This window comes from Tamandua tetradactyla, chromosome 4 (assembly GCF_023851605.1).
Source record: "Tamandua tetradactyla isolate mTamTet1 chromosome 4, mTamTet1.pri, whole genome shotgun sequence".
NCBI classification, from domain to species: Eukaryota; Metazoa; Chordata; class Mammalia; order Pilosa; family Myrmecophagidae; genus Tamandua; species Tamandua tetradactyla.
The window spans coordinates 183,696,788-183,723,985 of record NC_135330.1 but is presented as its reverse complement, the minus strand read 5'-3'; the positions used below and the strand labels follow the sequence as shown (position 1 = coordinate 183,723,985).

General features: G+C 34.1%; 1 protein-coding gene and 1 long non-coding RNA gene across 7 annotated transcripts in view; one reads left to right on the top strand and one right to left on the bottom strand.

Moving 5' to 3' along the window:
• The window catches only part of CUL4A (cullin 4A), a 67,995-nt gene that overhangs the window by 29,754 nt on the left and 11,043 nt on the right, over positions 1-27,198 (bottom strand). For 5 of the 6 annotated variants that reach the window (XR_013174744.1, XM_077158731.1, XM_077158733.1 and 2 more), the window contains 8 exons: positions 26,362-26,465; positions 20,649-20,718; positions 19,565-19,638; positions 13,160-13,322; positions 12,523-12,612; positions 11,314-11,396; positions 5,004-5,071; positions 662-780 (listed from right to left, as the gene is read on the bottom strand). Coding sequence is in view for 5 of the 6 variants with exons in the window: in XM_077158731.1 (XP_077014846.1) it covers positions 662-780; positions 5,004-5,071; positions 11,314-11,396; positions 12,523-12,612; positions 13,160-13,322; positions 19,565-19,638; positions 20,649-20,718; positions 26,362-26,465 (771 nt within the window). In the remaining variant the exon portion in view is untranslated. Of the gene's footprint in view, positions 1-661; positions 781-5,003; positions 5,072-11,313; positions 11,397-12,522; positions 12,613-13,159; positions 13,323-15,381; positions 15,589-19,564; positions 19,639-20,648; positions 20,719-26,361; positions 26,466-27,198 lie in introns of those variants that run through there. The other variant, XM_077158734.1, reaches the window with a different exon arrangement.
• LOC143681593 (uncharacterized) lies at positions 5,893-13,568 on the top strand. Its single transcript, XR_013174745.1, has 3 exons — positions 5,893-5,931; positions 6,107-6,342; positions 13,119-13,568. It is a non-coding gene; the product is annotated as an uncharacterized LOC143681593 (long non-coding RNA).

Below are 27,198 nucleotides of genomic sequence, written 5' to 3'. Positions count from 1 at the left end.
CAGTTAAGAACCACTCGTTGCCAGTAAAATTGTATATTAGCACTGTGGTAGTGCTAAGTGCCATTCAAGTCTGCTACACAGTACAGTGAAAAGTGAAGCTAATACCCAAGAAGACATGCATAATGGACTGAATTGGGCATGCTAGGCACACAGAAAAAAATGCTTTAGAAACATGAAAGCAGAAGTTTAAATATGGTATCTTAGATTTGGAATGTTAAGAAATAAAGCAGTATATAGACCAAACTGATGTCAAAATATGTAATAGTTCTCACTAAGCAAATGCATGAGTTCATATATTCAAAAAACAGATTAAAAAAACCACTAGTTTTTGAAAATCACGATTGTACAATTAAACCTGTATTTAAATAAATGATGAATGAACAAATAGTAGTCCTTTAAGTCATAAATTTAAAGCTGGATGGTGTTCATCATGTTGGTTTTATTCTAAAATAAACTTAAGTATTTATAGAGCTAATAAACTTGTAAAGAAATGAAAGATTATTGTTCATCCTATTATCATCTGTGATCAAAGAATAAAAAGTGCTTCAAAATAGTTCAATTCACTTTGCCTAGCTATTGAAATATTCTGAAGACAGGGCATCTAGTAACCTTGAATAAAGCATAAGTAGTTGTATCAATTTGAGACAAAAATCTCAAATACCTTGATGTATTCACTCCAGTGCTGCAGTAATATCTGCTGACCACCTTTTACTCGACTAAACAACTGGTACATCTGTGTGAGATCAGGTACTCTATTCTCATCAAGTAAGTGATCAAGTCCTAAAATTACAAAGAAAATGTTAATATATTACATCAGTAAGTTAACACTGGTAAAAGCTAAATTAGAATAGACTATGTTCCCCCCAAAAGTTAATATATAATTTAGAAATGTGGGAGAATTTATATATATATATAAAACACTTCACGCAGGTTAATGTAGTTCAGTTTCTGAGTTAGATATAGGTGAATCTCATTTTTCTGAGCATGTTGGAAGATATATTACTTATCTTCATGTCACTTAAAGTCCTCTTATTTTACTAAGGCAAAAACTGATGGCCTGACTCTCAGGGACGAGCCTAGCCCTGGCATGCTGTAGAAACCAGTGGTTGAGAGAGTTCAAATAGAGTCAAGAGGCTCTGAAGGCTACTCTTATGCTAGCTTCAGCTAGACATTGCTACCTATCATAGTCTGCCACCCCCAACCAAAACCATTCCTGACAACCATAAAGAACATCTAGGGCTTTACCTGAGATTCTACAAAGGTTCCACGCACTAGGATTACTTTCCAGAAACCTACAACCTCCAGATGTGTTCTTAAGCCAGATAAGTCCTGAAACCCAGACGGCCAGCCTCTCCAGAACATCAACTAGTCCCATTCCCCTATCCCATATTACTGATAGCCCCTTTCAACAAGAAAGAGTCAGAATGGGCATAGCCCAAATACCCCTAAAGAGTGGGCGAAAGATCAAAGTTGATGGTGTAGTTACACAGAGAAGGTAGGGTTTAACAATGAGCATGATCGCTGAATATCCTTATTTCTTTTAGCCTCCAGTGTTCTGGAGCAGCAAACTCTGAAATGTTTTCTACAACTAATTGTTGTGATATACTTTGAAATTTATTGCTTTTATGTATATAGGTCATTTTTCACAAAAAAGAAAAGTCAATTGTGATGAATGTATGGCTATATGATACTGTGAACCACTGACTGTGCACTTTGGATGATTATATGGCATGTAAATATATATCAATAAAATTGCATTAAGAAAAAAAAACCTAATGGTCTGAAAAATGCTCATACAACGATTTGACCTGAAAAGCTCGTGATTCCTAGTTTAAGTACTTAGGATTTAATTCATCAGTTAAAAAAAGTCGTTGACAAAGGATAAGCTTTCAAATCTATTGACATATCCAACTCAGCATTTTCAAAATTTTACTCTTTAGGTATTTACAATTTTTTAAAAATATATTTTTATTGACAAAACATACCAACATACAAACACAAACATTCTTAACATATGAACATTCCATCCTTGGTATAAAACCAATGACTCACAATATCATCACATAGTTGTATATTCATCACCATGATCATTTCTTAGAACATATGCATCACTCCGGAAAAAGAAATTAAAAGAAAAACTCATACATACCATACCCTTTACACTTCCCTCTCATTGACTGCTAGTATTTTCATCTACCCAATATATATTTTAACCTTTGTTCCCTCTATTTTTTCTATACCCCTCACACCCTTTCATTGATCACTAGTATTTCAATCTATTCAATATTTGTTCCCCCTATTATTTATTTATTTTTAATCCATATGTTTTACTCATCTGCCCATACCATAGATAAAAGGAGCATCAGACACAAGGTTTTCACAATCACACAGTCACTTCGTGAAAGCTGTTATCATTATACCATCATTTTCAAGAAACATAGCTACTGGAACACAGCTCTACAGTTTCAGGTACTTTCCTCTAGTCTCTCTAATACACCTTAAACCAAAAGGGAATACCTTTTGTATGTAATGCATAAGAATAACCTCCAGGATAACCACTCGACTCTGTTTGAAATCTCTCAGCCACTGACACTTTATTTTGTCTCATTTCTCTCTTCCCCTTTTGGTCAAGAAGGTTTTCTCAATCCCTTGATGCTGAGTCCCAGCTCATTCTAAGATTTTTATCCCACGTTGCCAGGGAGGTTTACACCTCTGGGAGCATGTCCCATGTAGAGAGGGGGAGGGTGGTGAGTTTGCTTGCCATGTTGGCTGAGAGAGAGAGAGGCCACATCTGAGGAACAAAAGAGGTTCTCTAGGGGTGACTCTTCAGGTTAAATTTTTAACACCATTTCTAAAACCATACCACCATCAAGACAGCTTTCATGGAATATCTTCTGCATATTTGCTTTACTATAACTATGGAGAGGCAGCTTAATTAGAGTGGAAAAGCTGTGCACTAGTTATGTTACTTCACAGATTTTCAGTCTATAAAATGGGAATAACACCTATACATTTATAGTAGTTTTAAAATGGATATAAATGCCTGGTGGTATAACTATGAATCCTTTACAAGAGCTCAAATATTGGTTATTTTTTCTAAATTACATTTTGATACACTGACACAAATAACTTCATAGTTTATCTTACTGAAACCCTAAATACTATATTTAAGAATTAAAAATTTTTTTTTACTTTTTAATGCTTCTAATACAATCTAAAGTCAACTTTAACATATTACTTTTTTCTTGAAAGTATTTTGCTTCTTGAAGTATACATGAAAGAAATTTATGTAACCTTCTACTATTCACTGAAGTCTGTTTTTCTTATAAAAGTACTTTTTTAAAAAAAAACAACAACAAAACCACCTGCTACAAATCCTGAACACATCTATTTTAATGGTGGACAATTAATCAAGATTTCATACATATGAAAATATACTAGTTCTGCAGACTTCAGTATGGTACAGTAAAAAAACATATTCTGATATGAATTGTGACTCTATCACTTAACAAGCTATGTGATTTGGGACACATAATCAAGCTTTTTTGAGCCTCAATTTTTTCATGTGGGGATAATGATTTCACCAGATTGTTTTTAAGATTTTAAAATATTTACATATATATACACAATTAATCATGTTAAGTCTCTCTCCCATTGTCTTTATTTTGGTTACACATAGGGATTTTAATTTTAAATACTTCATTAGAGATAATTATATTATTTAGCAAAGTAAAATCCAAACCAGGATACATTTAGGTATGATTTAGGACCCTCCAAAATTAAACTAAGTTTTCCAACAGCTTGAAAGAAATCTTATAGTTTCCAAATACATTTAAAATGACTTCCATATAGTAACATTAAATACTTAAGTTATAAATAGTAACAATAAAAAGTAACAACAATGACTATAATTTTCAGAGAATTAAGAACACGTTGAAGGCTAGAAATAAAAAAGGATACAATTATGTTAAAACACTGAATGAAGCTGCATGTGAGGTATAGGTTTTTTGTTTTTGTTTTTTTTCTTTCTATTATTGTTTTAATTCTTATTCTGTTGTCTTTTTATTTCTTTTTCTAAATCGATGCAAATGTACTAAGAAATGATGAATATGCAACTATGTGATGTTATTAAGAATTACTGATTGTACATGTAGATTGGAATGATTTCTAATTGTTTTGTTAATTCTTTTTTAATTAATAAAAAAAAAAAAAAAAAAAAAGGATAGAAGGTTCAGTTGAACATAAAACTCCTAACTTTAAAAGTATAGGATACAGGAAGAAGTCTTTCTCGTGCAAAGCACAAATTTGAACTGATCTTTTATAAGTGTTACTACCACCCCCAATTAATAAAAAGTGAAAATTAAAATTGTACAATTATCAATATATTACATGTTCTGTTTCCTGTTTGCTTGTTTTTTCAAAGATAATCAGGATAGAAAACAGACCACATACCTGGTAAGTGATCTGACACGAAGACTCAGAAAACATTAAGCATTTATCACAGAATAAATTCTCATGAAAATGCAATAGCTTTGTATAATTGTATGTTTATACTTGTGAAAGCTCTTTGATCATTACCTGTACTGTCAAAATTTACACGAAAATGACACAATAAAGGAAAATAAGTATAATTAAACATATTAAACCTGGAAAGTTGCTTCCATTATAAGGGTGGTTATACTGCTCTTTAACTTGGCACCTATATTTCAAAATCTGTTTGTAGTCTACAGGATCTCTTGGGACCTTTGGTCCAGAAAATATTTATTGTGACTTCAGCAGTAAACCGTAGTTCTACCAGACTCATTTCACTATTTTTTTTAAAAATTAAAAACTCTTAAGTTTTTCCCTCTTCCAGGGCTAATATTTTCATTAGAAAAGATTTTTAGTAACTGTCTTATTAAAATAAATATCCTTTCATTTCTATCTACTTTATTTCACTCAGTTTCTTACTAAATTAAAAACTATCATTCAGTTTAATTCACATAAGAGCTAGGAAAATTTACCTTTCTGCAGAATGGCTGTTAAATGTTCTCCTAACAGCTGTTTCTCCACACAGGCAATCAATGGTTTCCTACATCAGGCAAAAAGAATAAGCTTCAGGAATAATGAAATTTAAAGGAAAGAATTTGGTTAGGTGTAAACGATGGGAGGTTTTAATGTCTAAAATGGATATAATACAGTCAACCAGAAACCAAAGGGTTAAGTAATTCCTCATACAAATGGATAACTATTGATAATGACTCGAAAGCTCCTTCTAGAAACAATTTACTCTTTGAAAATCGAATAACATAAATTGGTCAACAAGTCCAGGAGAAAAGGGATATCAGCTAACAAGTTAAGCGTATTGTAAAATGGCACCACTATCAACTTGCTGATTGCTATGTGAATTGCAGATATAAACTTCAGAGCAGACTCTAGAGACCCTAAAAAGCATGCTGAGCAATTCAACCTGACTCTAGTGTTGATTATTGTTAATCTCTAAGGTACAATTATTACTACAATGTAGTACCTGTATGATCTAGGGGTTCAAAAGACTTTGAAAATTTCTTTTATGAACATTCTTCATTACCTTAGCACTGAAGACCTTGGTCACCTTGATCACCTGCTATAATCTCTCTGCCCTTAATATGACTTTTTAATTTATTCTATGTACCATTACCAGTTTCTTAAAACACAGGTAGACTGAGTCACATTCAAACTGGCACTTGTGGACCTCCATGATTTGGCCCAACATTCTTTCCTACCCTTCTTCTACTTTCCCTGCTGTGGATTCCAGAAAATCGCCCCACATTTTCCTGTATTTCTGTCTTCACTTTTCTGCCATTCCTTCTGACTGCTTTCTCCCATTCCTTTTTCTCAAAATTCTACTTATCACAGAAACTCCTTTGTGAGGTCTGAGAAATCCAGCAAGCATGACTGATATTTTATAGGGTACATGCACAATTATTCTTCCTTGTTTCCAGTTTCATTCAATTCTATTTTTTTTCAGAAGAGCAGAAGATCTGCTTATTCAAAAGATGGTTAATTTTAGCATTTTCTCCCCATGTTTTAATTCTGTGGATTATAACAAAACTTTTCAATATATCACCTTATTTAAATTTCACAGGAATACAATGGAGAAAGGGCAGATATTTTGGTCTCTATTCTACAGATTTAAATACACATGTTCTGAGAGCCTGAATGTGTGACAATTAATAGCAAAGCTGACACCAAAATTTAGGTCCAGGACTTTTTCTAATTGCCTTCAGGAAAGGAACAAATGAGCCACTTGAATGGAACAAGCAGTGCACAGGAAAGTATTACAAAAGGGACACAATTATTGGAGGTAATTGGAACAGAAGGGTAAGAATCAGTTCCTTTTTTAAAAAAAGTGTTGAGATATAATTTAAATACAATAAAATCCACCAATTTAGAATGTATAATGCAAGGATTTTAGTATATTCATAGAGTTGTGGAACTATCACCATGATCTAAGTTTAGATCATTTAAAAAAAATTTTTTTTAAATACCAAAAAACACAAAGAAAATGCTGGATATAGATCTGTAATTTTCTTTTCTTGTGATATTTTTATCTAGTATTGATAATAGGGTGATGTTGCCCTCAGAAAGAGTTCCCTTATCTTCAGTTTTTTGGAAGCGTATGAGCAGGGATAATAGTAATTTTTCATGGAATATTTGGTAAAATTCAACAGTGAAGCCATCTGGTCCTGGGTTTTTCTTTGCTGAGAGGTTTTGATGACCAAATCAATCTCTTTACTTATTATTGGTCTATTAAGCTTGTTTATTTCTTCTTGAGGAAATGTAGCTAATTTGCACATTTCTAGAAATTTGCCCATTTCATCTAGATTTTCTAATTTGTTGGCATATAATTATTCATAGTATTCTCATAATTTTTTTATTTCTATGGAGCTGATGGTCATGCCCCCTTTTCTGATTTTAATTATTTGTGCCTTGTTTCCCTTTGCCTAGAAAAAGGCTTGTTGATTTTATTGATCTTTTCATAGAGTCACCTTTTGAATGCTCTACCATTTTTTATTTATTTTATTTTCTTCACTCTCATTTTTATTTCCTTCTTTGTATTTACTTTATAATAAGGTCTGGTTTGCTCTTCTTTTTTAGATCCCCCAAGTAAAGGGGGGATTTATAAAGATTATAATCTTTCTTCTTTTTTAATGTAGGCATTGATAGCTATAAATTCCTTCTCAGCACTGCCTTTGCTGCATCCATGTTTTGTTATGTTGTGTTTTTATTTGCCTCAAGATATTTCCTAATTTCCTTTCTAATTTTCAAGTTCACCTCATGATTGTTGTTTAATTTTCACACATTTGTTAAGTTTTCTAGTTTTCCCTGTTATTGATTTCTAGCTTTATTCCCAGTACACTGTATGATTTCAATACTTTTAAGTGTATTGAGACTTGTTTTGTAACCTACTGTATGGTACGGTTTATCTTGGAGAATGACCCATATCCACTAGAGAAGAATGCATATTCTGCTGCTGTTGGGCAAATTGTTCTATATATGTTTATTAGGCTAACTGGACTATAATATCACTGAAGTTTTCTATTTCCATACTGATCTCTGTCTACATGTTCTATCCATTATTGAAAGTAGTACACTGATGTCTCCTACTATTTATATGTAGAATCGTCTATTTCTCTTTACAAATCTGTCAATATTTGTTTCATAGATTTTGGGGTTCTGCCATTAAGTACATATATATTCATAATTGCTGTACCTTCTTTTAAAAATTACCCTCTTTATCAGAATATAGTTTCCTACTTTGCCCCTTGTGAAAGTTTTTGACTTTAAGTCTATTTTACCTGGTATTGGTATAGCTACACCAGCTCTCTTGGTTTCTATTTGGATGGAATATTTTTTCCCACCCTTTTACATTTAATCTACTTGTGTCTTTGAACTTATGGTGAGTCTCTTGTACACAGCACACAGTTGGGTCCTGCTTTTATGTTCATTCTGCCAATCTCTGATTTTTGATGAGAGAACTTAATCCAATTATATTTAAAGTTAACTACTGACTTTTTTCTGCCACTTTATTTGGCTTTTTAAGCCTTACATCCTTTTTGTCCTTCAATTATTTCATTACTACCTACTTTCATATTTACTTGAGATTTCGTAATGAACCATTTTGAGCTGCTTCTCAGTTCCTTCCTTCTGTGTATATTTTTCAGATATTTTCTTTGTGGTTATCTTAGGGCTTACATTTAACATCCTAAATCTATACCAATCATGTTTAATTTACATCATTCTTTTTTTACTGCTGAATAGTAGTCCATTGTATAGACGTACCACATTTTTGTTTTTTATTTATCAATTTATGATGCCGTGTTCCCCACTTTCTAGCTATTATGAATGACGCTGCTATGAACATTCATTATCAAGTGTTTATGTGGACATATGTTTTCAATTCTCTTGTGTATATATCTAGGAATGGAAGTGTTAGGGCATATGGTAACTCATTTTGAGGAACTGCAAACTGTTTTTCTAAGTAGATATACTATTTTACATTCCTACCAGTTATGTAGGAGTGTTTACATTTCTGTATATCCTTGCCAATGCCTTTTTAATGTTGTCATTTAGGTTACAGTCATCATCCTAGTGGGTGCAATGTGGTATCCTATTGTGGTTCTGATTTGCATTTTCCTAATGAATTAATGATATTGAACAACTTTACATGGGCTTATAGGATTATAGAATTCATGACAGTTCATGGTCTAGCTTTAGTTCCCCCAGGTGAGAAATTCCATCACATTTTTTTCATTTAAATAGTTCATAGAGAGTGTAACATAATTGCAGTAATGTGGCAAGCTGTGAGTCAAAAGAAAAAATATATAAACTCCTTTTATTAAGAGGTACCCAAAGTTCAGGAGCAATGGCATTCTGAAGAATTAATTGTCTATATCCAAATTCTCAATTATATATGAACTACAGTGACAACTGATTTGCAATAGAAGAATTCCTGCCTTCAGTATTTGTTGATTTTAAGGCAAGAGATGAATAGGTCTCTTCAGAAGACCAAACTTAAGATTTGAAAATTGATTGGTGAACAGAGAATTTGTCATTAGGAATAGGGTTTGTCAAATGACATCTGCATTAAGTTAACTGGCTGCTGTGATTTCCAATGCTAAGACTAAACTGGCTCATTAACTGGGAGGAGTCACAATATATAAAATATGTAGTAATATACTGTTGCTCTCAAGCACAATTTTTATCAGTCTTTAGTGGTTATTAAAAATCACTGTACTACCATCTTTTGTGATCTAACTTAAGGTACATTAAGAGACGTGGGATTTGGAATTGAAAAAAGTCCAGCATTCAAATCCTAGCCTTTCTCTTAAGATTTGTACAGATCATTTAACTTTGGTTTTCTTTATCCTTCCTTTTAAAATTACGTTTAATTATGTGATAATTGAAGCATATACAAGAATATAAATATATTATAAAAGGAAATTAGAAAATGAATATTTTCCTCAGATGTGGCATCTCTCTGTACCCCAACACGGGAAGTGAACCCACTGCACTTCCCCTCCTACATGGGACATGACTCTCACAGGTGTAAATCTCCTTGGCAACATGGGATAGAAATCCCGGGATGAGCTGGGACCAGCATCAAGGGACTGAGAAAAACCTTCTTGACCAAAAGTGGGAAGAAAGGAGAAAAAATTAATTGTCAGTAGCTGAGAGATTTCAAACAGGGTTGAGAGGTTATTCATATACATTATACAGATATCCCTTTTCACTTCATGGTGTATTTGAGTGGCTAAAGGGAAGTACCTGAAACTGTACAGGTGTGTTCCAGTAGTTCTGTTTCTTGAAGATGATTGTATCAAGCTATGTTTACAATGTGACTGTGTGACTGTGAAAACCCGGGATCTCTGATGGTTCCTTTATCTAGGGTATGGACAGATGAGTAAAAAATATGGATAAAAAAATAATAGGGGGAACAAAGGTTAAAATATATTGGGTAGATGGAAATACTAGTGGTCAATGACAGGGAGAGGTAAGGGACATGGTATGTATGAGTTTTTTCTTTTTATTTCTTTTTCTGGCATGATGCAAATGTTGTAAAAAAATGATCATGGTGATAAATACACATTTATGTGAGGATATTGTGAGCCATTGATTGTACACCAAGTATGAAATGTTTTCATGTTAAGAATGTTTGTGTTTGTATTTTATCAATTAAAAAAAATGAACATTTACCACCCAACGTCCTAGAAATCACCTCAGTGTTCCTCACAATCCTTTTATCTACCTATAGTTAACCTCAGAGGTAAACAAATTTGTTATTCCTGTGCTTAAAAATTTTTACATACACTTCTAAATCCATTCATTCAAAGTAATGGGGGGATGCACTTAAAACACATCATATATATAAATGATTATGTGAACACATGAAAAAAATCCAATGACCCCTTTTTCTCTCTCTCTCTCTATCCCTAATGTGTACATAAAGGTTATCCATAGTGAAAAAAAAATCAACAGACTTTTATCCTTATTTGACCTGACTTACTGGCAATATCAGATATTGCATATCATTTTCTCCTTAAAATATCATTTCCTTGGTTTTCATGGTTCCATTCTCTCCTATACTTCTTCTTTTATCTCTCTGACTATTTAGTCCAAGTTTCTTTTGTGGGTCCCTCTTCTTCCATTCCCCAATTAAAGAATTACCCATATAATCCAGTAGTATCTTGTCCTGGTTTCAGCTCAACTATCACTTATCTGGCAATCTTGGATTTCATATAGGATGATCAAACTCACAAATCTAAAAGTGAATTCATCTTTTTCTCATGTCTTGTTTACTTCCTGTATTTTAAAACTGTCAAAATCCTAACCTGTCTTTCATCCTTTCTGCCTCCTTCCCCAGCCAAACCAATGAGTTAAGTTCTGCACAGTCTATCTTTCAAATCTCTCTTTAAAATATCCCTTCTCTTGTACCATAAATAAAAATTATAGCTATAGTAGATGTTTAATGAAAAGTTCAAAATCATCTAATATTCAATCATATCCCATTAACATAAATGGAACTCCTTTTGTTTAAGAATCCAAAGATTCTTAAATGTCTCATCCTGAATTACTTTCTTTGGACAGTATTTCATGATATGGTCCTTGGTAAGAGTAGAAGTGTAATTTACAATTGCTGAACGACTAACCATATAAGTAAAATATGTTAGGAGCAAAAACACTGTTAGTACAGAATCAACCTACTAAGACAGATATCATTTATTTAAAAAATCAACTGGGAAAAGATTTTACCTATGGTGAAATTTCAAAAACCAAATAAACAGCACTTACTGTGTACTGTGGTCTAAATATGTGATTACACGGTCTCCTTCTTCTTCTAAACGTTTACTTACATGGTTGAGATATTCTGGAACCTTCCAAACAAAATATTTAAACATGTCATTTAAAAAAAAGATTCTTAAAGTTAATAAAGAAAGTTGGAATATTAGGTTTTACTTATAAAACAAAACAAAAAAGAAACAGAATACACATTCAAGCCAAATTAAGAGATTAATATAGGAAGAGGAATACACAATACAAAGTTTCCTTAAATTTAATTTTAGAGATTACAATTAACCTCCAGAAATAATACAAAGGTAGTATTTCATTATTGGGCTTTGTTTATAATGAAGTAGGGTGATAGCACAATAGTCCACTGTCATCAATGAAGCTCCAGGAGAAGGTGAGCAATCAGCACCTGGGCTGGATTGTATAGAAGTTTAATGGCAATTCCTCTCCCATGAAACAAATGTGGTCAGCAGGGAAAGCTAATCAGCAGCTGGGCTGTTCATTTGTAGTCTCTATACAATGTGACTTCAGAAGATCTTAAAATACATTTCACATTTCTAGTGGCAAAGGTGTTACCTGACAACATAGGAAACTTTATATGACACCAGACTTCATGTGTCTTAATCTGGATGGCCGAAGCCATGCCAAGTATCTGACAAAGAACTTCCTTTCCAAAATTAGGACTAAGGAACTAAGGTTTGGTTCCATCCTGTGCAGTAACAAGTGACATTTGGGCAACAAATCCACAGGGCTTCCTTTAGGAGGAGCCCAGTCCTCCTGAAGAAAACTTGGCATTAAAATTTTTTTCATTATTATTATTAGATGCATTGTTTCACATAGCATTTTTGCCTAAGTTTTTTCAATGCATTTCACAGATGAAATATCTAATGTGCTGGATTTAACTTACATATTTAGAATTTATCTTTAATTTTCTTCTTGAACTCCTTTATATATTTCAGAAGCTATCTTACTGGCTTTTTATTTGGGACAGGTGGACAGGGACAATAAAATAGTTTCTATCTTTAAGGAAAGAAATTAACTTATTATAAAAAGGATGAAGCTCTTTACTGGCGATCTCAAGGAGATGTAGCCTTCAGATGATTTTCAATAGCATGTTTATATGTGTTTGAAAAGACAAACATTTAGAAATTAACATGTAGATACATATCTATGGAAATGAAATAGGGCAATTCAAACATTTCATAATCTTACCTCTCTTTCTTGCATTAATCTTTGGCCTTCTGCAGCATATAAGCAATTAGTTTCTTCCAAAAATTTCAGCTCAAATGACTCTTTATATACCTAATAAATGAGCAGAGTTATTTGCCAGTTGCAATAAAGAAACATTACCTTTTGCGGTGCTAAGGTATCCATTTTCTTGAAGGAGTGCCTCTGTAGTTAACTGTATTGACAAGCTGCCAGAAACACACATTCAACTGCTAATACCTCTACAGGCAGATTCAGCTGAACAATGTGGCAGCCCCACCATTCATTTGTATTTCTTTTTTTGTGAAACTGTTGGTTAAGGTCCTCTGGAAGGTTCCTATGGAGTGTTGGGTCTTTATATACTAAAGAATTTGGCCCTTTTTCTTTTATATGTTACAAATACTTTTTCTCAGTTTGTAATATACATTATGCCTTTGTTTATGACATTTTTCCCATGAAGAAATTTGCATTTTCATGTCATTGTATTTATCAATCTTTTCTTTTGTGGCTCCTGGTTTAGTGTTAACCCCTCAGAGATTAAAAAATAAAAACAATACAAAACTCCCACATTTCTAACAAACAACTTTTCTTTTTCTTTATAGGAAAAAATTACTGGTCCATTCAGGATGACAAGATATTTTACCTGAAGATCAGAAAGCATACTCAGCAGACTTCGCAATAAGCTTCTGTCCACAGCTTCACCATTTCTCTCTCGTTCGATTAACAGAAGAATTCCATCAATAGTTTTACTCTGAACCATTTTATCACTAACAATATGGTTTCTAAATAGTTCTAATCCTGTATCCCTGCATAAACAATAAAAAACAACTATATTTTAGTTTCACTTTTTAGAAGTTTTAGATGAAGCTCCAACTACATTATTTCATATCATCAAAATATATTAATTTGCTAATTTTCTAAACCCATGTGTCAAGAAATTCCCTTTTATTTTTAATTTTTTGGGGGGAGGGGCACAGTCTAGTATGCCTCATATTTCCCCCCTTAAATAAAACTTTCTTCCTTAAATAAAAATTTTCCTGGAATAGGTTGGACAAAGTGTCACAAGTAGAAGTAATGAGACATTATTAGATCATGGATGTCACTGAAAATTAAATTTATATTGTAAAAATCTGCTTGTTTTTAAGTCCAGGGTTCAATCATTCTTCCTGATGAATGACTAAAGATGCTAAAGACTTTTAGACATCACTATTTCTTACTCCTGTTCTACAACCCTTTACAAGCCTCTCAGTGTTTTTGTTTTGGTTTTTTCTTTCCAGTTTCTTATTCTTCTATAGGTGCTTTCTCATCCAGTAACTTTTCTTTTTCTTTTTAAAGATCACTTGCTACTCTCCTATATGTGGTTCTTTCCATTAGAAAGTATAATTTGAAAGGTGACTAACTAAGAGTTCTTCATATTACTTTAGCTTATTACCAAAAAAATAATGTCTTTTTCTTTTTTTAATTTAGGAAGATAATTCAGTTCTCAGACTTACTGTCCACAAAAATCTAATGTAACCCTGTACTTTGCTTAAAGACTTCTGCTGGTCCTCTAACTGCCAATCTCTTTATTAAGGTGGGTATAAAAAACACAGATGCCTGGGGTCCCAACTAAATACACTAAATTGGCATCTCACAGTCAGGGTGGTTTGGGGAGGAGGCAGCAGTAGATGAAAGGTATTTAGGTGTATACAGGATTCTTGGGCATCACACTTAATAAGAAACCCATTCTGAAAAAGCTAGATTTTCCATATTATGCAATGACAATGAACCTTATGTTCCTTCAACATGCCACATGTCATGATCTTTCATGTACCTCAAATACAATCTGTAAATCATTATACAGAGATAACATATAGTGGTAAAATGTGCAGGTTCTGGAGCCAGACAAGCTTGGCTTTGAATCCTGGCTCTCTTTTTTGCTGGTGGCACGATTTTGTGCATGGCACTTAACCTCTCTGTGTCTCCTATTTCTTAATTGTAAAATGGGGATATTAATATAAACCTGTAAAGTGGGGATTAAACATATTAATTTATACTTGTAAAACACTTTAAAACATTGGGAGGCAAGTAATCAGTGTTTGGTAAATGTTACTGTTCTATCTCATGGGCCTCAGTTCATTGACTTCTGCTGTTTTCCCCAACCTCTCAGTCTCCCTGGCTTCACTTTCATTCCTCCATACAGTTTAGATCATGATTCATCACTTCACACATTCTCACACCAACACTCCCAATTCCCCTTGCCCCCTTGTCCTTCTGCCTTAAACTCCTATCCTCACCTGAGCAATGCGCTAACCATGGGTTAACCCAATCACCTGCTTTCCCTTTATATCCAGGATGCTTTTTAAAAAAATTTTTTATTAATTAAAAAAAATTACAAGAAACACAAACATTCCCAACACATATACTCAGCAATTCACAATATCATCACATAGTTGCATATTCATCATCATGATCATTTCCCAGAACATTTGCATCAATTCAGAAAAAGAAATAAAAAGACAACAGAAAAATAAAACAAAAACAGAAAAAAAAAATTTTGTATACCATACCCCTTACCCCTCCCTTTCATTGATCACTAGCATTTCAAACTAAATTTATTTTAACATTTGTTCCCCCTATTATTTATTTTTATTCCTTATGTTCTACTCATCTGTCAACAAGGTAGATAAAAGGAGCATCAGACACAAGGTTTTCACAATCACACAGTCACACTGTGAAAGCTATATAATTATACAATCATCATCAAGAAACATGGCTACTGGAACACAGCTCTACATTTTCAGGCAGTTCCCTCCAGCCTCTCCATTACATCTTGAATAACAAGGTGATATCTACTTAATGTGTAAGAATAACCTCCAGGATAACCTCTCTACTCTGTTTGGAATTTCTCAGCCATTCACACTTGGTCTCATTTCACTCTTCCCCCTTTTGATCGAGGTTTTCTCAATCCCTTGATGCTGGGTCTTAGCTCATTCTGAGATTTCTGTCCCACGTTGCCAGGAAGGTCCACACCCCTGGGAGTCATGTCCCACGTAGACAGGGGGAGGGTGGTGAGTTTGCTTGCTGTGTTGGCTGGAGAGAGAGGCCACATCTGAGCAACAAAAGAGGTTCTCTTGGGGGTGACTCTTAGGCCTAATTTTAAGTAGGCTTGACCTATCCCCTGTGGGGTTAAGTTTCATATGCACAAACCCCAAGACTGGGTGCTCAGCCTATAGTTTTGGTTGTCCACATTGCTTGTGAGAATATCAAGAATTCAACTTGGGGAAGTTGAGTTTTCCCTGCCAGGATGCTTTTAAAGGAACATCACACAACCATGTGGTCTGGGTTCTAACCTCTGCTAAGCTCACTGCTGCAGGGTAATCCTCAGGTGTCTGGATAGCACCCCTTCCCATTCCTCATGTCCATTCCAATCTTTACTTCTTTCCTCACGTCCCCTACCACTTCCTCCTTCACTCAGACAAAGGGGAAGGCATCACAGAGAAACTCCTTCAACTTCCTGCAATTTCTCTGACGCTTCCTCTACTTGTGATCTGGAATGCCTCCTTTTCTTTCACTCATCAAAAAAACCCCTCCAATTATCTTATTGCATGGTTATCTTTGATCTCTGCTCCAAGAGACTTTTCCTTCTTTGAACATAAACATGAGTAAGCCTCTCATTCAAATATAAAGAATAAATACCCTATCTTAACTCCTAATTTCTACCTCTGTTCTCCCTCATTCTTTTCTACTACTTGACTGAAATTTCTTTCATTAAGGTCCTTAACAACCTCTTAGTTCTACAATCCAAAGGATCCTCTTGGACCTGTACCTTACCTGAAATGTCTCATCTGATATAGATGACTGCTTCTTCTTGACATTTTCCGTTTGCTTAATGACTCTTGTTTTTTTATGTTTTTTCCTTCTACTTTTCTGATTGCTTTTTAGTATTTCTGATGGGCTTTCCTAGCCTGCCCTGTACAAACTGGTGTCCCACAGAATTTCATCCTGCCTCCATCTCTTTTTCATGCTTTATTGTTGTTTTCAATGTTAATGGTATTTGGTACAAGGCAATTCTTCATTATGTAGGCTTAGTCTGTGTATTATAGGACATTTAGCATCAATGGTCATAAATTCTAGATACTAATTGTTTCATTTAGTAATTGTGGCAACCCCAATATACACCCATTAACTTCTTTTTAAGTTTTTTTTTTTATTGTATAGTATAACATATATACAAAGCAAAGAAATAAAAAAGCACACCTATTAACTTTTTAATGCCCCTGGGGGCAGTATCAGTATGCTGAAAACTGCCATGTGTACTCTTCTAAGTGACTCCTATACCCAGGAACATAGCACTAATGATGTCTACATCCGTCTCTATCTCCTCAGGCCAGAGCTCCCACCTGAAATATTTCAGATTCATCAAATTCAAATGCAATTTATTATCTTCATCCCCAAGATATACCCCACATTTTCCTATAGGTTCTATATTTATTAATACCACCACTATCCATCCAGGTGTCAAATAGAGATCCTAGTTAAAAATAAATTATAGGGGGGACAAATGTTAAAATAAATTTAGTAGATTGAAATGTTAATGATCAATGAAAGGGAGGGGTAAGGGGTATGGCATGTATGATTTTTTTTCTATTTTCTTTTTCTGAATTGAATGTTCTAAGACAGGATCATGATGATGAATATACAACTATGTGATGAAAAAAATATAAATACTAGGAATGTAGGCTTCTACTCCCTCAAATTTTACATTGAATCACACAACAAGATTCCTTACTTCTAATTATTGTTCAAATATTCTTTTCTTTATCCCTACTGAAAAATCTTCCAATTTTTGCTTATACAATTGCAATAACTTTTCAATTTTGGCTCTCTGCCAGCAATCCTACACTACTCTAATCTACTCTCTATATCACCACAAGAATGATCTTGCTAAAATAGCTCATCATGGCACTTTTAGTTTAAAACCTTTCAAGGTATCTCATCAGCTTCATTTCTTTTGACTCTCCTACAAACAGGGCATACTGTAGTCATACTGTGGTCCTGGCATTTTCCATAGCAGATAATGCTTTGTCTTTGAAGGTACTGCTTCATTTTCTACACTTATCTCTTTCTCTCTCACCTATTTATTCTTCAAAACTTAAGTTAATGTTCACCTTCTCCCCTTTTTCCTCTCCCAGTTCTCACCCTTGTTCCAAAGATGAGTTAAGGGCTTCTTCATAGTGCATTATGTACACCTGATTCATAAATCTTATTATACTGCCATCTTTTCTGCCTATTGCACTGGACTAGAGGTGGCATAACTTATTTTCTGTGGGAAACAATGTTTATACATTAAGAGCTCAGACTCAGATAGCTTGGATTAGAATGTTAGCTCTGCCATTTATAAGTAATCTAGAGCAAGTTATTTAACCTCTCTGTGCCTCAGTTTTTTCATCTATAAGGGTCTTCCCTTTAGAGCTACTCTACGGATTCAATAAGTTAGTAGCTATTAAAAGACTGATAGCCTTGCAGATAGTAAATGCTATACAATTTGCTATTATCACTATTTGTATCATTCTTAATTGTTCTTCTGAACTGAGGGGAATGTATCTTTCCTTTACAGTGCCTGCCTTATTGTAGACATTTGTGGTTATCTAGTATGAAATATCTAGGAGTTAGAAGCAGCAGTTAGAGTAGTAAAAGGAACAAAAGGGGAAAATGGTATTAGGGAAGGAGCTTCAAAAAGGGTAGTGTCAAAAACCAGACAAATGGCAATTAATATAAAATAAGGACAAAAAAAGAATCTATTAGGTTTGCTAACTAGGAGGTTATTGATATCTTAGGGAAGAGCAGTTTTTATGTGCTAAAAGCAGAAGAAATTGTATTTCATTGGGTTGGACTGAATGGAAAAAGAAAGCAATGACTTTTTTCTTTTTTTAACATGGGAAGGCATCAGGAAGCGAATAGCAATGACTTTTAAAGAACTTAGATTTAAGTTCTAAATCTAAGAGAACACAATCACTTTTATGTTTAAACAGGAGAATAAACTTCTACCTAAAAAGGGTACAAGAATAAAGAAGAAGAGTAATGATATAAGATTTTGTTTAAAGTAAAACAGGGCTTTTAGGAGGCAGCAGAGGGAAGATGGATGGGGAAGGGAACATCAAGTCTCCCAAGCCTGAGCAGACCCTAAATCACATATATGTAGGAAGAAAGGCAAGGATGTGGAGCCTCCTGAGGGGAGTCAGCTCTTGGTCACAGCAAAGATATGAAGGTGGTCCAGCAAAGAAATTGAAGAAGTAGGTAAATAAAGATTCCAAAATGCATAGCGGGAGACACAGTAATACGGGGAAGAATGTCCTAAAAACGACTTATGGACTAGAATTTATAAAGTCCTTAAGAGATGACAAATGATGAGGCACAAATAAAGTTGTTTCTGCACCCAGGAACCAAGGCCCCCTGTGCCTACCACTGGTCAGTGATGTTTATAGAGGCTAAGCATCAATGACTGCAGGTTGTTTTAGGGCTTTTGTGATCTCATGAGTCTGTGACTTCATGAGTAGCTGGCAGTTTTTCTTAGAGTTTCAAACAGAACACTGAAAAGAACTGTTTAGGTTCAAACTCAAGCAGTTAGAGAGAATCAAATTAGTGTCTAACAAAAGACATAAGCAACGTGTCATTAGCACATTTTTCTGAAGTCTAGATTCTGGTTGCAGAAATGTGGGTTCTGACAATTTCTGAAGTTTGGGACTCCTCAGAATTCCCTTTCCTTGAAACTTTAGCTGCAAAACTCAATTTAAACTGGGGAAAGTAACAGAACTTGCTATTTCTTGTGTACTCTGCCTGTCCCCTACTCCATCCCTTTTCCCTCATTGGTTGATTGGAAACATGGACACATAATGCCTAAGAGATCCATCTTAGAACATCTTCATTAATGATTTTGGCTGACATAAAATTCAAGGAAAAATAAAAGACAAATAATTATACACATTTGATCAAATTAACCAGCTGATGACACAGATTAGATTTATACTTTTAGTTGCAGTAACACAGACAGCTATACTAGACTCACCATATAGAAGGAAGCATGGAATTTTGAAGTACGTAAGTGCGATCCAAAAACAAGAAAATACTTCTAATCATGATCTGTTAATTAGAGAAGAAAATAATTCATAAATATTTAAAAAATTAGAACTTTTTGACTATAACTATGCTAATATCTTGAATCTAATAATACTTGTGTCTTGAGACTTTTGACCACTTGTATATATAAGACCATACTTTGAAAGGTTTAGTCTTTATTGTATTAAAGAATGAGGAGGATGCAAAATAATTAGTCGCTCCCTTTACTATGCTACCATAGCACCCTGTAACCAATACTTATTGAACTTGCTATAACCTTACTGAGTAAATGTGATTATACATATTAATTAAAACCTTTGCAACAAGACATTCAACTACTGGATCACAGGGATACATGTACCTATTTCCGGCATCTACCAAGTGTTTGACTCAGAACAGAGACATATTCATTGTCTCCAACCTTCTTCACATGTAAAAAATTAATAATAATAATTCAGCCTAGTTAGGCTACATAAGAAAGCTAATAATAATATCTTTTCTCTCAAATAATTAACAGCCAGACCATCCTAAAAATTCAAATACATAAAATCAAATTAAAATTAAAACATCAAACAAAATCTAAAGCTTCGGTTATCTAGTTACAAAAAAATCCAGGATTTTAGGCTTGATTATCAGGAGTAACCAGATATAGAAAAAATTTAGAAAGACTCATTCAAGAATACTGTTAGGTAAAGACTGTGCTGTGCTTGAGTATTACCATATGTCAACTCCCTGACTCAAAATAGATCGTGTGTCTGCTTAATATCTGGCTCACACCTTTCTTAGATGAGTGGAGGAAGGTAGTTGAGGCATTACTTTAAGTAAAAAAACAGAAAAAGAAAAAAGCTGGATTAATCAAAAGAGGGCAAATACTTTTAGTTCCTTAAATTTCTTGTTTAGTTAAACTAGATGGAGGCTTAATAAGATAATAGACGATGTTTGTAAATGAGAACAGAAATAAAAGCAGTATTGATTAAAATTCAAGGAGAGATTATACATATACAAAATCAATATTAAAAAGCTAATAAGCTTACCATTTGTCTGCAATGATCTTGCCAGCATATGTTAATCTTCTTTAAAAATAAAACACTATCTAGTGAGTCTGTGCAGAACCTGCTAAGGAAAACTTTGAAAACATTGGCCAATTTAATTTTTATAATTTTAAATCCTTAATTTTAGCTCTCTTCTTCATCGACTACTAGACATCATTTAGTAATCAGAATACTGAAAGACCAGGAGCTCAAAAGCCATAAATATGATGTTATATTAATCTCCACATCTCATTGTCTAACTGTAATTAACCCTACCTATACCCACTGTTCATTGTCTTACATCTCTTTTAACTCCCTTTCTGAACCCCCTTTCTGATTTCCCTTTCCTCTCTTATTAGTTCTCTGCCAAATTACTTTCAGATCCCTGCCAGATGAAACTAAGAACCCGGTCACTAAGCTCCGTGGAGGTGGGCAGATGAACTAAAGGCCTGACTCCATAAAGAGTAGGTACTCAATATAATCCCATATCTGAGTTCCCAGAGACTGTAAATAGCCTGGTAGTTGTCTCAGTTTTAAGTAGACTGGCTATTAATAGTACTGGGGGACTGGCAGCAGGAGAAGGCTAGGTTACAAAAGAAAAAAATGGCAGTGGTTTAACTTGAACTCATAGCCCAAATGAAAACTGATGCTCTATAAAATGGAGATAAAATTTCATTCATGTACCAAATTATGAAGACTCTAAGCTCGACTATTAGAATATAGTTTAAAGAACGTCTCAAGATGTGTTTATAGGAAAAAGATACCAGACTTTGGACTCCTAGAGTAAAATTACCTGTAGCACCATGAGTACTAGCCTAACAGGTTTATGAAAAGTTGAATAATCATAAATTACTATAAGCTGCTTTATGGTTAACAGTGTACTTTTCACATTCATTCTCATTTAATCTTTCCAACCTCATGAAGTAGATATTATTCCCTTTTTTACAGAACAGTCAGTTTGTTGAAGTGGGAAGAATACGAGATTTTCTAGTTAAGTCTGGTAAATCCTGGTTCTGTCACTGCTTAGCTACATGACAATGGACGAATTAATTAACTTTCCCAGGCAACAGTTCTTCCTGCCTTGCAGAACACCACTATATCTCAGAGCTGTTGTGAGGTTTTATGGAAAATTCTTAGCACAGGAAGAGGATAAAACTTTTTATCAATCGTCTTATGTGTACAAATCAAACAACAGCCAGAGTCTCCAACTGGCAAAAAGAAGTCTGACAGAGGCATCAGATAACAAGAGGAGGCAGAAAACCAGACAAAGGATTTAAGAAGGGAACAAAAGAAATTGAGGAGACTGGTTGAGTGAATAAAGGGCAACTCTGTATCCTTTATCATACTAATAATGTGTAGATCACCATAACTACAGGTGTCCTGGTCAAAATATTTTATTTTACCTTTGAGGCTTGAATCCTTAAGAAGCACTGCCAATAAATTAAAACTACATAGTCAGGTATTATAGCACATGACAAACTCTGGGATCTGTCATGTAACTACTTGTTGAAGAGGGCTGTGAAATATTGCTTTTTTCTTTCTTTGCTTTGTATTTATGTTATATTATATAAATAAACTTAAAATAAAAAACAAAAAAATTATATAGTCAATTATAGGAAAGATCTAATATTTCAATGGCTATTCTGGAAGAACTTTTTCTATAAATGTTCAAAATTATAATGGCATATTATATTAGGAAACTACAATGAACAGGGGAAAAAAAGAATAGATTTAGACAAAGCCACATCTATAATGTTTAAATCCTGGATGAAGACTATCTTGGCAAATCTTTAGATGTCATGATAATAGGAATTTGGTAGTTCTGCCTCTAATCGTTGAATAAGAACTCTACATACTACGTGATGAAAATTCAGACAAGTTTCAATAAGTAGACCACAACAGCTATTAAGACCGAGCTTCATTTGAAGGTGAGGCTGCACAAGTACTTTAAACTTAACTGAGTCAAACGAACACCAATAGGACACCTGTGGGTAATCTGCATGCTGCAAATAATCAATGCAGAGCTCCATCTGATTCATTTAAGATGGAGAGATCCAATTTGAAGAATTTATCAAATAAATGTATCTCCTCAAATATCTCTGTAAAATCAATATAACCTTCACCACATTTTTTTGCTATTTCTCATTTAAAAAGCAGGAAATGCTAAACAGATACTAAATGGTTTGGTATCTAATAAGCCCCATTTTCTAAATATAAAAATCACTCCCAGATAATAAGATATAAGGTATAGCCAGTGCTACACATGAGTAGAATTTAAGACATAGTATATGCTGCCTTCAGGATGTACTGAAACCTTTCATAGCTTATTCTTCAGATAGGTTCTCCAACAACCATCCTTTCCTAATTTCAGATTTCCAAATAATAATCCTTTTTTTAAAAAATTTCAGAATAGGGTCAATCTTAATTAAAAATACTGAAGCAGTCTAGTAAGGACATTTAGTTAGGTCTTCAAATAACAACAAAAAAATCTAACTTAAAAAATGCTTATAACATTTTAAAAACTGCCCATAATATCTGTGATTGTACTGATGTAAGAATCAGATACAAAGGATTAAGAAAGGTGGGGTAGGGGTTGGGAAACCCAGAAAGAAAGTGCTAATATTGGGATAGAAACGTGGTACACAATATTTTTACATATGTTCTAAATATATATTGGGCTGTCTTGCTTTTATAATTCTAGTGAAGATAGTGCTAATATAAGCTGGCCCCTACAGTTGTGAATAGACCATGAGATAACAAGTACATATTGTGCATTCCACATGAGTCACGTAACATGTGATCCCCAACTTAAATCAGGTCCCCTTCTTATGATGACTAATAAGATTTTCTTTCATAACACTAATCAAAAAACTCCGCATGCAACTGAATCTAGCTAAGGAGCATGTGTTTCACCAGGATGTGATAATTGGTTGAGCTGTGGCTCTTTTGGCCTGGGATGTACATGTGTGCATATGTATGGGAATCTCCTTTCTTTCCAGAAAAGGCCTATCAATACAAGAGAATTTATTTTGAAAGGATCAGGTGAATGCAATTTACTGCATAAATGAACATGTGAATGAATATGGTAATCTAAGAAGATAATAGAAGATTAGTCGATTTCACATAAAAGTACTTTTTCTACTTGGGTATCAGCTCTGTTTAACCTACAAAAGACTTCCTGAAGCCTTCCTGGTTTCTTTACCTACTGGCCCAAGAAACAGGATACTATTAAAATATAGTCAATAGCATTCCTTGAATCTTAGAAAGTATAGTTACATGAAGTATTGGAATATCTCTGAAGCAAAGGAAATCTTAATATGCCTTCCCTGGATCACCTGCCAAGTAAGTACTTGGGCATCTGCAAAAGCATTAACAGTTTGCCATTATAAGACTGGGCTAGGTTACAATTCTCTTCATCAGCAAAAATGAACTCTTTGAGGGCAGGAACTATGTCATTCATCATTCATCTTCTATTTCCAGCGTATAGCATAAAGCTTGACAAAAACACTCATTCAGTGTTTACTGAATGTATGAATGCAGCAAATAATGCTTTAGTTACAGTAAATTTATCCTTTCCCCAATCTTATTATCCCATTATACTTCACTTTTTACATCTTAAACTTCCTTCTTTCAACTTTTCCCTTCAATTTCCACATTTTATTCTCTTGGTTCTCCTTCTACATCTCTTACATCTGTCCTTCTCTTTCCCACCCTTTATGCCTTGAAGTCACCAGCATATGGGGTCCTCTTGTCATTTTCTCCTATCGTCCTACTCATTTTTCCTTGGCAATTTCAACCAGATGTATGACCATCTGATCTTATGCATTCAGAGCTTCAACTGCATAACATAGTGTTTTCTACCTATGTGTAATTTGATGTGATCAAAACCAAACTAATTTTCTCTTTCCTTTTCTCAAATCCTTTTGTTGTTGTTGTTCTTTCCTTATTTGGGTAGCAATCATAATCATTTATCATGACTTTATGTCTAATACTTTATCCACTTTCCCTAGCATATACCGCAATCAAATCCTCTCCCTCCAAACTTTAAATACTCTTTTAAGTTTGTCCAGTCTCTCCATCTCCCTTTCTACTGCCTTGGTTCAACCATCATTCTGTCTTGAGGATGCTACTAATCAAACTCAGTAGTGTCCCAACTGGTTATCACTGCCCAGTTATCATCCACTGTAACCTACACACCACAATGCATACAAACACGCAATGCAGTTTTTCTAAAACACAAAACCCAGGCCATTCTGCCACCTAGACACCTCACTGGAATCTCCATTGTTAGACAAAATTCCAAATTTTTAGTTTAACAAAGGCCACTTCACATGTCAGTATTAATCTTTTTTTGTTTCCCCTTTAGAGATTCCTATCAATGGCAAACCCTCCCCACTCACATACCTTATTTTTCTGCCCAATAAACTTTTCACTTTTCCTTTTGTCATTGCCATGATTTTGCACATGCTGTTCTCTTTGCCTGTAACATTTTTGTTTCCTATGGCAGCTAGCCATCTCTTAATTTATCCTTGACAACAAACATAGTTCAAATATCACCTCTTCAGTGGAACACACTTACTTGTCCAGGCAGAATTGGCTGCACTTTCTTTTACATCAAAGTAGCTTATTTGAATCTTTTAAAACTCTTACTATATTGTTTCAAAAATGTACACCTTTGTATCTGTCAAACTCATTAGTCTTTAAGCTCAAAGGCCCAGAATCGCACTTTATTTTCCCTGGGGCCTAGCATTATACCTGGGACACTGAAGATAATAAGTGTGTGTCGATTAAATGAACAGGCTGAGATATCTGTAGTCTCTGTACTTTCCAATTTATCTCACCATTCTGCCCAAGCTATTTTACTAAAACACAAATCTAATTATAATGTGTTCTTGCTTTAAAAATCTGTAAGGACTCTCAGATGCTCATAGATTAAAATCCAATTCCTTAATAGTGTGCATAAAGATTCAAATTCAAACCTTAACTTAGACTTACAGCCTCATATTCAGTCATCACTAAAACCTGAAGGTGACATCTAGGAGCGGAGTGACCTTTAAGCCATAGCCAGAAAAGAGGACCTCAGTCTCACAACCATAAGGAACTGAATTCTGCCAACACTTGAATGAGCTTGGATAAGAACCTTGAGCTTCAGATGAGATCATAGTCCTGGTTGACATAATTTTAGCTTCATGAAACCCTCTGCAGAGAACCCAGGTGAGCTGTGCTCAAACTTCTGACCTACAAAACTGTGAGGTAAAAATAAAAAAATTTTTTTTTTTTTTGCATGGGTAGGCACCGGAAATCGAACCCGGGTCTCTGGTATGGCAGGTGAGAACTCTGCCTGCTGAGCTACTATGGCCCACCTAATAAATGTGTTTTAAGCCTCTAAATGTGTGGTAATTTATTACACACACAGAAAATGAATACAGATGGCTTAAAAAAAAAAAAAAAGACAGCAGAATTTAAACCTTAATATATTTTTTAGAACTTTTCCATACTTCAATCCAATCTAATAAATGGACATTACTTCCCTTTAATTCTGATCAGCAAAATAATTTAAATAGCAAACATTTCATTTTAAATTTAAGTTTTTTACTCTACAAATAAGAAGCTATTGTTTTAATATTAAGGATACTCATTAGTTCTTTATACTATTATATTTAGTTTCAAAACATTTAGGTGATGAATAGAAACTCATTAGCCAAAAAAAGGATATTCTCTAAACTGAAGGATTTGTGCTTGGACATGATCTTCACAAACCTGACGTAGCTGTTTGTAGAGTGTTGGGGAAACTTTGTGAGAACAAAGATTTTCAACAGCCTGAAAACAAAAGGAATTAATTATCCACTATGAATAACAAATTAGGTCTTTTAAAACCCTATTCGTGTATGAGGCTATAATCATAATATAAAGGAAAAAAAAGTACTTATACAAACCACAAATAAATTATCATTCTTAAGCTTAGGGTAGTTAGTGCTAGAACACTGTAATCAGGTAACAGTTTGGTAAAACTGACACATAAACAATCAATATTGAAACACATTTTTGTTTGCATACCAACAATATCTACAATCCCAAGTAACTTGCCTGCAACATTTCTAAGCATCACATAATATTCCTCTTTTCCCTAGTGTAATAATTTTTGAAACTGGTTATACATCATAATCACTAAGGTAAATTTAAAACATGTTTTATCCCCATGGCCCCATTTCTAGATATTGCAATTTATTAAATATGAGGTGGGGACCTGGACAAATGTGTGTATGTATGTATGTATGTGTGTGTGTGAGCGTGTGTGCACATTTTAAGTGTTTCCTGATGATTATAATGTGAACTTTGGTAGGATATTGTTGTAGAATAAAGAGCATCTTTCTGTTCAGTTGCCATCTCCAAAATTGTGGGAGACCAATATGAGTGCAATTTCATTTTTCTTCACCCTAGTAAGTATAATAATTCTAAAGAAAAAAAAAGTGAATGCCCAGACAATACAGGCCAACTTAGATTGTTCATTTTTTTTCTACAAGATAAATGCAGAATTTACTTCAGCTTTGTC